At 35.7% G+C, this 13,181-nt stretch overlaps 2 protein-coding genes and 1 long non-coding RNA gene across 6 annotated transcripts; 2 read left to right on the forward strand and 1 right to left on the reverse strand.

The window, feature by feature from the left end:
* Positions 1-403: 403 nt before the first annotated feature.
* Positions 404-7,676, reverse strand: LOC112167164 (putative nuclear RNA export factor SDE5). 3 transcript variants are annotated; one of them, XM_024304135.2, is made up of 12 exons: positions 7,525-7,676; positions 5,603-6,232; positions 4,450-4,475; positions 3,830-3,907; positions 3,228-3,265; positions 2,868-3,121; positions 2,654-2,739; positions 2,329-2,385; positions 1,678-1,745; positions 1,493-1,593; positions 1,301-1,371; positions 404-807 (listed from the first exon to the last, which is right to left on the reverse strand). In XM_024304135.2, the coding sequence occupies exons 2-12, from the start codon at positions 6,219-6,221 to the stop codon at positions 652-654; spliced, it is 1,554 nt and encodes a 517-aa protein (XP_024159903.1). In that variant the 5' UTR covers positions 6,222-6,232; positions 7,525-7,676; the 3' UTR covers positions 404-651. The 3 variants fall into 3 exon arrangements, with proteins under 3 accessions (XP_024159903.1, XP_024159904.1, XP_040362389.1); XM_024304136.2 differs by having other exon boundaries at positions 5,603-6,144; positions 7,525-7,664; XM_040506455.1 differs by having other exon boundaries at positions 5,603-6,193; positions 7,525-7,613.
* A 163-nt stretch (positions 7,677-7,839) lies between these two features.
* LOC121048874 lies at positions 7,840-9,401 on the forward strand. 2 transcript variants are annotated; one of them, XR_005799869.1, is made up of 3 exons: positions 7,840-8,169; positions 8,296-8,388; positions 8,488-9,401. It is a non-coding gene; the product is annotated as an uncharacterized LOC121048874 (long non-coding RNA). The 2 variants fall into 2 exon arrangements; XR_005799868.1 differs by having other exon boundaries at positions 7,847-8,185; positions 8,923-9,401.
* Positions 9,402-10,107: 706 nt separating this feature from the next.
* On the forward strand, positions 10,108-11,507 carry LOC112167168. The gene is made up of 3 exons (XM_024304142.2): positions 10,108-10,252; positions 10,558-10,643; positions 11,114-11,507. The coding sequence occupies exons 2-3, from the start codon at positions 10,568-10,570 to the stop codon at positions 11,218-11,220; spliced, it is 183 nt and encodes a 60-aa protein (XP_024159910.1). The 5' UTR covers positions 10,108-10,252; positions 10,558-10,567; the 3' UTR covers positions 11,221-11,507.
* The last annotated feature ends 1,674 nt before the right edge of the window (positions 11,508-13,181 follow it).

A 13,181-nucleotide genomic window follows, 5' to 3' on the forward strand; every position in this document is an offset into this window, starting at 1 on the left:
TTCTGCTTAAAGTAATTACAAATGGTCATTTGAGTGGTAAGGCATTTTCATACATGGCTGCAATTTGCAAGGTGATGTTCTGTTGGTGTAATGGAAATAAGAATTGCGAATTGAAATAGAATGGATCCTCAATCAAATTGAGTAGGAATTTGATCGGTGATCCTCAATCAATTGTGGAATGCATTTCGTTGTATCAGTGATCGTATTACTAGAATCTGACATAAACTATACCAACGAGTGTCGTGTGGATTTTGTGAGTCTTAGGTCTGAGCTAAACCCCTAAAATTCTACACCGTACAATCTTGTTCTTCATTTGTGTCTACATTCACTCATGGATTTCTTAACACATGCAACGTTGCCCGCCACTATGCTTTAATTTAAATGAGATCAAAGAAGAGTAATATAAAGTTTAACTTGAGCTCATGGGATCTGAAAGGATATGTCACACTGTAAATATCAGCAATTCAACACAACTAGAAAATTGACTATTCTGAAATCTCTCTCTTAGTAGTACCAAAGTAGCTATAGTATGTTCAAGCTGACAAGTCATTCAAGTGCAAACATAAGCCGTTTCCAGCTCTGCAAAAGCTAGGATTTCTTTTTCACCTGCCAAGGATTCTATATCAACTTCCCACAAAGAGAAAGTTCCTTTCACAGCCCAAATGAAGGTGAGCTCTGGATTCTTTCATTCGATTTTTTTGAGAAGCTCAAGCGTTTCGGGTCAATCACATCGAGTCGGATCAATATTATCTGCCCATTCTCCTCCTCAGTCCATTTGATCGATTCCTTCTCCAGTTGCTTTATAATCTGCAAGTACAATACCCTTTTAAAACATGGTTTGAAATCATAAAGTTGAAGAGGGATATAAAAGCATATGGTGTCATAATAATGCATTAAGAAAAGCTCTAGAAAGCGAATTCTTTTGTCCTCTGTCATCTCTCTGTAAGATTAAAGTACTCTTATATATTTTGATTTTTTTTTTTTTCATATTTCCTTAAAGAATTACACTCAAAAGTTGAAACCATGGAGATATTCCATGTAAACTAAACAGCAATAGTTCGACTTTGAAAAGAAAAGAAAAATATGATCAGTTGGTAGACCATGTTATATTTACACAGAATGAGGCTACGAATCACTAGTAGGATAAATTATAGCTTAGCAGAGACTGCAGAGTTGTAATCCACAAGCAGAAGCTCAAATGAAAATGAAACTGTTGTAGGCATAAGACCCAAAAACAAATAAAAAGAAAGTCTAATCGGAAAGAAAATTTGAAGAGAACTAGCATGATGATATATCATACCAGTCTTCTCCGCGCTCCTCGAGTGGTATCTTCATCATTGCTTCCCACTATGATCCTAAGGTACTTGAAAGCTGAAAAAAGCATGATGCAAATCCGTGTCCTTAATTCTTTCTTAATAGATAAGTCACCACCCAAAATTAAAATCATCTTGTGGATTTGATTTCAAGAAAATTGAGGATCATGGTGACCAACCTGGCATGCCAGAGAGATAGGTTAATTCAAGCCTTAGAGTACGTATAGCTTCCTTGGGTTCATGATCATGCAAGTCAAGAGACACAGAATCATCATCATCTCTGCAATCAAATTTACAACAATGTCATCTTATGAGGTAGCTAGTACACATAAATGATGGCTCAAGAATGGTTTGCATTTCCCACCTAGTCTGAAGAAGTTTTTCAGTGGATTTGTCATCTGCTTCCCGTGCCTTTCTGCAAAAGAAATGGCCCTATACATTCCAAAGAGAAAACAATAAATAGTTAAATACTAATAGCCACTAAATAGAGAGTAGGCACAATAATTTTCAAAATCTACTGGAAACACTTTTTTTGTTTTATTTTTTTCAAACTATCATCTGTGTACTTGTCATCTTTTTTTATTTTAATTTTTTTTTATTATCATTTTAATCTCTATAGGCCACTGACAAGGAAGAACACAGCGTTCACCACCCAAAACCACAATCCAATATTGATGATAAAGAAAGTCCATGAATTTGACCTATTGTGCATGCTAATAAGTGTATCATCAAACATCAATTACGTTAAAGAACCATAAGTAATAAGAATGCAAAACAGTTGGGAATAGCAGTCACAAGAAAAGCCACATGACATGCAAAAGTCAAGATTTTCATAGTTATCAAACTTAGTGTTCCTGGCTTCATCCACAGTGAAGGAATACCAGTATGAAAAGATATTCTAACAGAAAGTACATCAAGGGTGAACAGAAATTCCAAAGTCTAGATTATTAGAAAACTCAAAGCTGTTCTTTTCATCTTCAATGATTCAGTCACTAGAGTAAAATAAGTACACTACCTTCTCGAAAAATTTATCTGCATGTACATGATCACCGTCAGAAAATGCTTCTAAAGCCTGCAGAGCAAGTGGGAGGGTTACTACTTACATATGAAAAACAACAATACCGATGTATTTAGCTGGAGACAAAATTGCAACCTCAAAATAACATGTAAGCATAAAGGATATAGAAGCAGAAGCTTAAAGAGAAAGTAATAATATGGCTATCATATCTCCCTGTTATCAAGAGAAAGATATCAACATTCTTGTAGAGGGCTATATGATAATTTTCCCAAATAGAATTCTGCATGTAAATTTCAATATGTTTACATAATGGGGATCTTACAGTTTTGTAATACTCCTTCATTGTAATCCAATATTCCTTCACAGAATTACGTAGAACCTCATAGCTATTCTCAACATCCTCAGATTCTGTTTGAAGAAGCCAGAGTACCACAAAGTGAAAGCTTTAGAAAACTTTATACAGAAAGCAATAGGAAAAATAAAAAATAATTGCTGACTTATGTTTTCATGGTAATGCAAACAATTCAAGTTTGTACCTGCCCTGGTGACTTCTCGTCGTACCACTGTCGCAATTTTGTTTCCTATAATTGTGTCTCTAAAAGGTTCAACCACCAAATTACCATGAAATCCCCTACATCCATTTCTCTTCAGTCCCCTTGATGGGAGATTTACTTTAGGTGCTTCTTCCAATCTTTCAGGAACACCAAACAATGCTTCAAATAACTCTTTCTCAAGAGCAGAGTCAGTAGACCCACCTTCTATTGGATTTCTTGCATTTCTAGATCCATTACTGCAGGAATGGTAAACAAAAAACAATTAAATTTTAAATCCTGAGCATAGTGAAAGCTATGACTAAAAATAGCAGAACTCCACTAAAGTGAACTAGATGAGCATACCTATGAGCAGAATGTTGATCTGAACACTTCTCTGTAGACTGTTACAGAAAAAAAAATTAAATGAATGGAAGAACTTAAAAATTTATGGTTATATCATGTTGTAACTAGATTTCTAACTTTGTGAAAAACAGTACAATGGTAAACAATTTTATCATTAAAAAACAGGATCTTCAACATTCATAAGCTAATCACAAGATTCAGTCATTATCTAGACAAGTCCTTTCTCCGTGCAGCCTATTTTTTCTTTTCTATCATGCTCCATGGCTCTTGTTCTCATTATGCTGGCCTTTTCTCCTGCTTTAGATTGCCTACATGTCACCAACGTAATGCCTACAACTTGATGGCTTTTCTCCTCTTCTCATTATGGCTCTTGTTCTCATAAAGCCGGATTTAACACAATGCCACTAAGTAAGGTCAAAGTTTCTAAGTGATTTTGACCTAGAACTTCCCACTAGCATTTCTCTTACTTCTGTTTTTGTTGCTCACTTCTCCAATTCAGAAATTCTCTTCGTATTTTTCAACTAACTATATCTTGACTACCCACTCGTTTGTTACCTATACTTTTGTAAATGGTAAGGGAATGCATCAAAGCAAAATCTCACCTTTGAACTTTCTAAACTAACAAGATCATCAGAATTTTCCAAGGTTGATGCTGACATAAAACGAAGTTTCTCCATGCTCTGCATAATCAAAATATCAGTTCTTAAATAACATAGATTGAAATGCTAAAGAGTAGAGGGAAGAAAATGAAACATTTCTAAAAGGCAATCTCAGATTTATATCTCAACAAAAAATTCCCCCAACATTACTCATCAAAAATTGAATCCCTAAATCATCAACCTTTTCTTCTCCATCTGTTCTGGGCTTATGTTTCTTGAAGGATGAGCACTCTATATCTAGAAAGATCAGTTAGTTGAATGTTTATATGCGTTTTGTTTTTTTACTGTTTTCTAACAGTAACAGTGCATCATTATGCATTGGTTGCATGTCTTTATCACATTTTGTATCTGTTTCCATCCATAGAAAATAACAACCAAGTTTTCACTTAATTTAAGAGCAAGCAATTGGAATTAGTGCACTCAACTATGGAAAAAGCCATATGTTTGGAAAAGTTGACAGAAACTACAGCACTGATATTTAATGCTTAATTTCTTTTAGCATATTAGAGTACAATATATTTACATCAAATGAGAAAATGAAGCAACTGAAGAATGCGCTATACCTTTTCCCTATCATATCCACAAAAGCCTGCATCCAAGGAAACTTTCCAGTTAAATAGGTTGTAAACCTCAAGAAACTCATCAGGAAAGAACATAAATTCTATAATAAGAAGGCATATACATATCAACTTCGATTCAACCATAGGACATCTAACTTCTTTCACATTTTAAATGCAGCACAAGTCAGACACAGAACTAGCATCTAGGGAATCCAGACTAACCACCATTCTCGCTCAAGTGCAAAAATACATCAGAATAAATTTATATACTTTGACATCAACCAGGAGAGTAGTATCTATAACATATATAACTACGTATCAACTGGTAGAACTGCGTATATCGCACATGTTATATATAACAATCACATGATACCAAAGTGCACAAGTATGAAAATATGTGACTCTTTTGGCGTGCTAATGCAAATTTGCAGCAATGCATGGATATAGGAAATAATACCAGGTATCAGTTACCATAGCCAATGGGTTATCTCATCTTTTAAAAGCAGAACCATTTCACTACATGTTTTCTTCACATTCCACATTCATGTTGGGGAAATGTTAAATACAATTTTAAGACCCCACATCACTTAGATGAATCGTTAAGCAGAAATTTTTTTTAGCTTTACATCTGGCAACGGCTATTACTTTAAAGATTATACAACAATGAAAAGTCTCAAGATGACTCCAAGTACAATGAGACCCGGGATAAGAGGTTTAATGAACCTTAGCTTAGGCAATTAATTGTGCTGGTTGCTTATAAAAAAGGAATCTCAGGCTTCTACAACTATCCTGAAAGGTAATGCATAACAGAAGAATCAACAAACCTAAATCTGGAGGAACATCATGAAGGCATATAATTTTGGTTCCGATTGTCAAAATTCAGTGATAGCACTGCCACCTCTTTCTCTTTTCAAATCAAAATAGTCGAATGTCTACAAAATACTTGAGGAACTGTTGATTTGGATTAAATGTGATACTTGCACTTGACACGTTATGCAAAGTAAAAGATTACAGTATTATATTTGAGTAAAGTAAATGCACAACGAACTAAGATTCCGTTCGACAGGAGATTTTTTTTTTCTTTTTGGACCAAGAAAATCATACAAAATCTAGTACGCTATTGAAGAAATGGAATTTCTGGAGATGAAAGACTTACTGAGAACTTCTTTGATCACATTCATATTAAGTTTAAAGCCATCTCCAAGCATTTCAAACAGAAATTCTTCAATATCGGCGTGCATCTTACTGTTGTTAGCTGTCATGCTTGATTGGACTTCTTCACTAGATAAATCAGAGAAAGGCATTTCTTTCAATTCTAATTTTAATGGTTTCTGCATTTCAGCAGATTCATTTGTTGATGTCTTCTGCCTACTGTAGTCTTTGCCTATCACACCAGAAACGGTACCCACTGATAGAGGAGGTCTTTTTGACTTTGATGCTCTGGTATTGCCAACTCCATTAGAGGTCTTTTGAAGAATGCTGACAGATGACAGTGCTGCAGGAACTACGCTTGTACACTGCACTTGAGGTGACAGGCCATCTGAGAATGTATCACTTGCACCCTCAAATATAGCCTTTGATGCACTAGCACCATCTGAGGAACATAAATTTGACGTGCAAAGAATTTCACCAGCCATTTTTACATTGTGCCTAGCCTTGACATAAGCAGAGGCAATGTCCTCAAGAGAACAACTAGAGCTAAACACATCAAGCAAATATGTCAAGTCCTTTTTCTCTTTATCAAGGCCTGCATCAGGTAAGGTAGATGCTTGCATTTTTATGTGTTCTGCATTTAGAAGAAAACCAAAATTTATTTTCCTAAATTCATTTATTAAGAAAGAGAAGAAGATTATCAAAGTGCTATTTAATTAGGCCCTTCTACTTGATCTATCAACAACCAAAAAAAAAAATTGTAAAACTCACTTTGAGATGCTTCAACATCAGAAACAGCAGAAAGAAAATATATACATTCTTTATACATTACAATCCTTCTGTATTTCCCTTTACTTTTGACTTCTTGCAGACTGTAAAACTTATACATGATCAGAAAAGAAACAAAAGACAGCAAACAGAACACTCGGAGTCTTCCATACTAGAGAACAAAACAGGACCAAAGGAAATAAGATCAAATGTTCAGCATGAGAGAGGAATGCAAGTAGCCTAGGAAATATTGAAACATCACATTGCCATTAATCAGAATAATAAGAGACTGTATAAGCTCTTAGGATCACAGTAAGAGCTTGATTTCCTTGACAGGATTAAAAGCTCAAAATGCAACGGAACAGAGATACCATCACCTTTTCTACTGATATAAACTGCAGTTAGCAACAGAGTCTACCAAAATGTGTCTATGGAGCTTCCTTAAAAGAGGTCATTGGAAATATCAAAACTTTGAAAAAAGAAAAAAAAACGACAAAACTTGGAAGTTCGATCCGCAATTAGAAAGTTTAACTTTTTGTGCTGCTACGTTTCCACATAAACACAAAAAAACGTGTTCTGCGCGGTGCCTCCGTTAAATGCTTATAACCTCCATCACAATCTTTCCATATATATTTTTCAAAAATTACATATATTACAAAAACAATTTCATTTCTATTTTCTTCTTGGCAGGAAGTTACCTATATCTCAAAAAGTACATAATCTGAGGAAAAAAATGACATGAAAATAGAGAACAAAAAGAGGGGATACACATGTTTTCAAGTTCAGATAAGAGCTTCCACCTAAATTTCAATATATGGACTTCATTAACAGCTGGTTGGCACTTTCAGATCATCAAGTTAAATATAATATATCCACCAAAAGTCTCATTAAGCCCTCAATTCTAAACATTTTGTGCATTATACATATTATGACAGTCATGAGATAAGCAATGCTCAACAATGGGTCGTGAACATGAATGTAAACCTGATGAGAGAGAGTTAAAGATCAAAACTTTACGTATATATTCATACACAGGTTACAAACAGAGACCTACAAACCAACCCACATTGAGTAAAGAGAGGTAGCAGAGATAATAGTGACGGAAAGAAAACCGATTCGAAATGAATAGCAAGACTGAAAGAGAGGTTTGATTGTTACCTAGAGAAGAGAAGATGACTGAGGCCTTGAGAGCTTCTCTTTCTCTTTCAGTCTTTCTCTGTGAAGATGAAGAAGGCGCTTAGCTTCTCAAGGAAGGCATAGAAGATGAAGAAGGCGCTTAACTTCTCAAGGAAGGCATAGTGAGAGAGAGAGTAGTGTCCACGCCAGGGCCGGCCTTGCCCATGGGCATTATTGGCGACAGCCCAGGGCCCAGGATATTGGGGGGCACCAGATTGCAGTATTATTTAATATATAATATATATATTTAATTATATATAATTATATATGTATAGCACTAACGTGTAAAAAAAAAAAAGTTCATATTTCCAGACGCATTATTGCGTCTTTACTTTTCCTCTTTCTTCTTCTCCTTCCAACGCGTCTTTACTTCTCGAGTTCTCCTCCTTCTTCTTCTTCCAAGTTCCAACGCACAACGGCAGGAAGAAAATTGATTATCCAAGCTCTTGCTCTCTCCCAAGTCCCAAACCCCCTGCAAATTTTTTCTTTAAATTGGTTTCAAACTTTCAATGGTTACTCAATTCTTCAATTCATTCTCATCCATCACCCAATCTTTCTCCTCTCTATGTTTATGTTATTCTACGGTGATCGTACGAAATTTTCAGCTTTCCATTGATGTAGGTTGAGGTACAAATCAAAATAGGTATTGGGTGTTCTTCAATTTTGATATCTAATTTTGATTTTTATTGGGTGTTCTTCAATTTTGATTTCGAACAATCTGGACATTCATTAGTTTTCAATTTTCAATATTAGGTGCAATTGGAAGTTGCAGATGCAAGTCAACGAAGATCAAAAGACTGAGAAGAGAAAGAACAAGAAGGAAAAAAGCAAATTCCAGATTTTCAGGTATTGTTTTAATGTTCTATGCTACTGTGTTTATCAATTATCATTCAAAGTGATTTCTAACAACCTGCTCATTCATCAATTTTCAATTTTCAATATTAGGTGCAATTATAAGTTGGATTTGCAAGTCAATCTCGATCAGAAAAGAAAAAACAAGAAGGACAAAAGCTGATTCCAGATTTCCAGGTTTTATTGTTCTATGCTAAAGTGTTTATCATTCAAAGTTTAGTGTCTTGGCTTGCTTATTTGAGTTTTTTCTTGCTAGTTTCAATAATGTTTCCTAGGAAACAAATCTCAGGTTCTCAAAAAAGAAAAAGAAAGAAAAGAGAAGAAGAAATTATTCAATCTCAACGGGGATCTTTAGATAGATATTTTGTTAAAGAAACAAATGAATCTGTTGAAAATCATGTTGAGAATTTAGTAAATGAACCTGAACTACATATTCATTGTTGTTTGAATCTTGAAACTGCTTTGAGAAATGGTGATGGTTCTGACATTGATGCGAAATATTTGCTTATGGAGTTACAAATTTTGCAGGAAATGTTGCCGAATGAGGCATATGAAACAGATAGGCCTTGGACATCCATTCAAATTATGGAGTTTGCAAAGAAAATGGATATGTTTCCAAGTGTTATGGTTGCCTATAGGATTTTATTAACTATACCGGTGACGGTAGCATCCGCTGAAAGAAGTTTTTCAAAATTAAAATTATTAAAATCTTATTTGCGGACTACCATGACTCAAGATAGGCTGAATAGATTAGCTATTTTAACCATTGAAAGAAATATGTTGGTAAATGTTGACTATGAGAAGATAATTGATGATTTTGCTTCAAGAAATGCAAGAAGGCATCATTTCAGATGATTTGTAATCTTTTTTATATGGGGTTTTGGTTTTATGTCTCCTCCCATTGTATAATATTTCTTTATGTAATAAAATCGGCGTGGGGATGAGCCGCCCAGTTTGACTGGGTTCCAAACCCCTAAATAAAGGATTTAGATTATGACATTTTGTAAGAATCATTACATTTATATTTCGGTTAGTTGGTGGGCACACAAAAAAAATTTCGCCCAAGGCATCAAAAATCTCAGGACCGGCCCTGGTCCACGCGATATGTCAAGAAACAAGAAGAAGACGTTGGCCCATTGTTTGAACTTCTTTTCAAATTTCATGGCTGATTTGGTCATTACAATGTAGCAAATGAAAGATACATCTGTTTCATTTTTTTTTTTTTCTTATTAGACAACAAACCAATAGACTGTAGACAAGAGTCAAATTTAGACATTCCACTCACAGAAGATAAATTTCTTAACCATATAAATGATATTTCAATTATCATCTTTCTTGTAAATTAGAGAAAACCAAACTTTTGACCTATCTTAGGTCTTATCTCGCTTACGAACTCGACTTCCAAATTCGAAATACACAATGCATTTTTTTTTTTTTAGGGCAACGGAAGACTAATCCATTGATAGAAATCATGACGACCTCACTCGGTCAAGCATGAAGGATACAAACACCCCTCATACACAATGCGTTTGTATTGATTTCTCATATCGTTTCAAAATCCAAGTAATTTGGCCGAAAAAGCAAAAACGTTTCGCCATTGCCATATATAGGAACTTGTTTGGGAATCTTGGGCTGCAGCTTCACATGGGCTTACTGTCAATAACACCGTTTTGGGTTTATGTTGTCATCTCATTAAGATCGACGATCGAGACCCTCTCTTTTGGGTTTTGAATGATCCAAACCCAAAACCCAGCAAGGCGCGTGTGGCAACATTGAGGTCGTTCCACCCTCATTTCTCTCTCTCTCTCTCTCTCTCTGCTACCGTCACCGAACGCAGGGGTCTCTCTCCTTCAAAGCAGTATACTTTCCATCTCTATGCTCTTCCTTTTCAAATTGGGTCGTGCCGTTTGATCAATCTTGTAAATGGGTTTTTGATTTTAAACATGTTGTGCCTGATGGGTTTGGTTTCCTCTTGGTGATTGAGAATGCCTTTGTGAATCGATAGATAGAGCGTACTATGTATCATCAATGATTATTATTTGTGATGCCAATCTTTCAGTTTTGCATTTTGAAATTCTTGCACTAGATTATGTGATGAGCAATGAAATGAAGTTTAAGAGTCTAGAAAGTTGTATTCTGAAGCAGTCTAATTGGTTTTGGCAGCAAGCAAGGTATGGGATCCAGAGGAGTTATTACTGATAAATGGTCCATGAGGGTTCTCTGGGCCTGTGCAATTGGAAGTGCTATAAGTATGAGTTCTTGACCTGTCCATTTATATGTTCATGCCTCATATAGAATTTTGATTTTCAAGTTGATGTTTTATCTGGAAAATGCTTGGTCTTGTCTTTACAATGCTTTTGGTTTAAGAACCGGACAATAGATTGTACTTGTTGCAGTCATAACAATCCCATTTCACCTCTGTAGATTCCCAAGCATGCTGTGTTGCTATATAAATTTACTATGATTGAAGTGTTCAATCTGAACCAACAAGTTTAGTCCAATTCACCCAACGCCAATCCTAAACCCATAAAAACCAAATGTAACTGGAATGGATAAGATATCTTTTAACTGATGAGTTTCCAACAGATGAATACCAGTCTAGACATAGTAAAAGTTTGTAGTCTAGCACCGGGCTTCATCTAGTTACTGTTTCATAGAGTTTTCCTTGTTTCAATTTCTTGGCTTATCTTGCTAATTGTTGTACTGATTTTGTTCTTAGGCCTGTATTTTGTTGCTGCGGAAAGGCAAGCACAGAACAGGGAACGGATGTTAGCTGAAAGTTTAAAGGCCATGGAGGAAGAATCACGCAATGCTGCAGATGCTTGATTGTTGATATTATAGGCATTAACTATTTTAGAACTTTCAGATTTCCCAAGCTATCCTTTTTATCATTTTGGCCATTGTAAGGACTATGTAAAAAGTTTTGTTTTCAGAATCGAGTTTAGGGGGTTCCCCATTGACCAGAATTCAATAACTGATGTTGAGGATAAGAATGTATAAGAGGCTGTACGGATTGATCTCTGCAGGGGAGTACATGTTCAATTACGAGTCTTTCTCATGTGATGTTATATTTTGCTTGAATTGCAAAAACACTTCTTCGCTTTGTTGCCAAATTTTCATTGTTATTGTTGGCTTGCAGTTTGCATAATCGTTGTCTGTAAGAAGGGTCATTACTGTTGTTTGAGCTTGAACAAGAAATGGTAACAACTCGATTCCAAACCTGGAACAAACTAAAGGAAGTTCCGGCTTCTTGAACCACAAAGAACGAAAGATCACCCCTAGGCCTCAGCTTTGCTCCTGGATAGGATAGGAGATCCAGTTTTACCAGCATTCCAGGTTGCAATAACGCGCTGCAGCTTTATTCCTACAAGGACTAGCTACAGATACTTATTACATACAATCTAAACTTTTCTTTCGTTTTTCTTTTAGAAAATTAATCTCAGGGGTCTGACTATTTGATGGACGTGTGAGTGTGTGTGTCTAGCTGTAATGGCAATGTGCTCTAAGAATGTCATATTTTACTTGCCAACTTAAACACCAGAACATAGTAAGACTCTTATTTGATCTTTTGCATATACTTGCTCAGCCTCAATACCGGAATTTAGCGAGGCTCTTAATCGCTTCTTTCTCATGTGATCTTTTACCTACTCCAACTGAGCTTAGGGGGTTGTTAAGTGAACTAATTTTCCTCTTCCTCCTATATATACTTGGATACTCGTTCATTCTCTGGTATTGAAAATATTTGGGTTTATCCCTTTGCTTATCAAGAGTTTATCTCTTTGGTTTTCTGCTTTTCAAAGTGTCTTGTTCCTTGTTGAAAACAATTTGAAAAACACAAAACCATTCATGCATTAATATTCATCACTTGCATCCCATGAGGTCAATTGGGTACTACAAGCTTCAAAGGTGAAATCTTCAAGAAGAACTTCCTGCGTTCATAGCTTGTGTCTTTGTTGAGATTTCTGAGTTGTTAACTTGTGTAAACAATTAGCAAGAATTGAGTACAAACAGTCTAGTGAGTGAGTCTAGAAAGGTTGTCGCGATCAGTGTAACCTCTGTGTTGTAATCTTGTAATTTGGTTTTGGTCTTTCAAGAGTAAAGGCCATGCAGATGTTTCCCTCGATAGGGGTTTACTGCGTCAATAAAACATGTGTTCTTTATTGCTTTAGTTGGTTTGTTGATTTTACAATACATACTGTTCAATATCAATACTCAGGATTGATCATCCATTTGCAATCCTTGAGAAAGTTTTTGAATGAAAAAATCGGTTATTTCACAAACCCCAACCCCCCCCCCCCCCCCCCCCAAGGCTCCTTCTAGGATCTTCAACTAGTTTTTACACATTCTCATTGCGTTGCAAAATGGAAGCATAAACATGGAAAGATCTTCGCCACAGCCATGATTCGATCTATTGGGTGAAGATACTGACCTTGCACTGTGAATCCAAAAAAAATAGTACTGGAGACTTTTGGTGAGAAGAAGATCCGTCCTTTCCAAATTAAGATAACGAAAACCTACTGGGAGTAAGAATATGGAGAATGTATAGTGATGTAATGTTTTAATGGCTCCTCCATGGTGATGTTATGTTTCAATGCCACATTGTTGTTGTACATATGTAACCTCTAAACTCAGATCCAACAGAAGAAACTACGTACAGCAACAATTAAACCACTATTTTTCATTTCACTATAAGACCAATCAGTGAATCTAAACCTCGGCTCAAAAGCTGGATTAGAGGCCTCCATATGGAAATTCTAAAGCATTATCCATGTTCTAAAGCACGTTGT

This window comes from Rosa chinensis, chromosome 5 (assembly GCF_002994745.2).
Source record: "Rosa chinensis cultivar Old Blush chromosome 5, RchiOBHm-V2, whole genome shotgun sequence".
NCBI lineage: Eukaryota > Viridiplantae > Streptophyta > Magnoliopsida > Rosales > Rosaceae > Rosa > Rosa chinensis.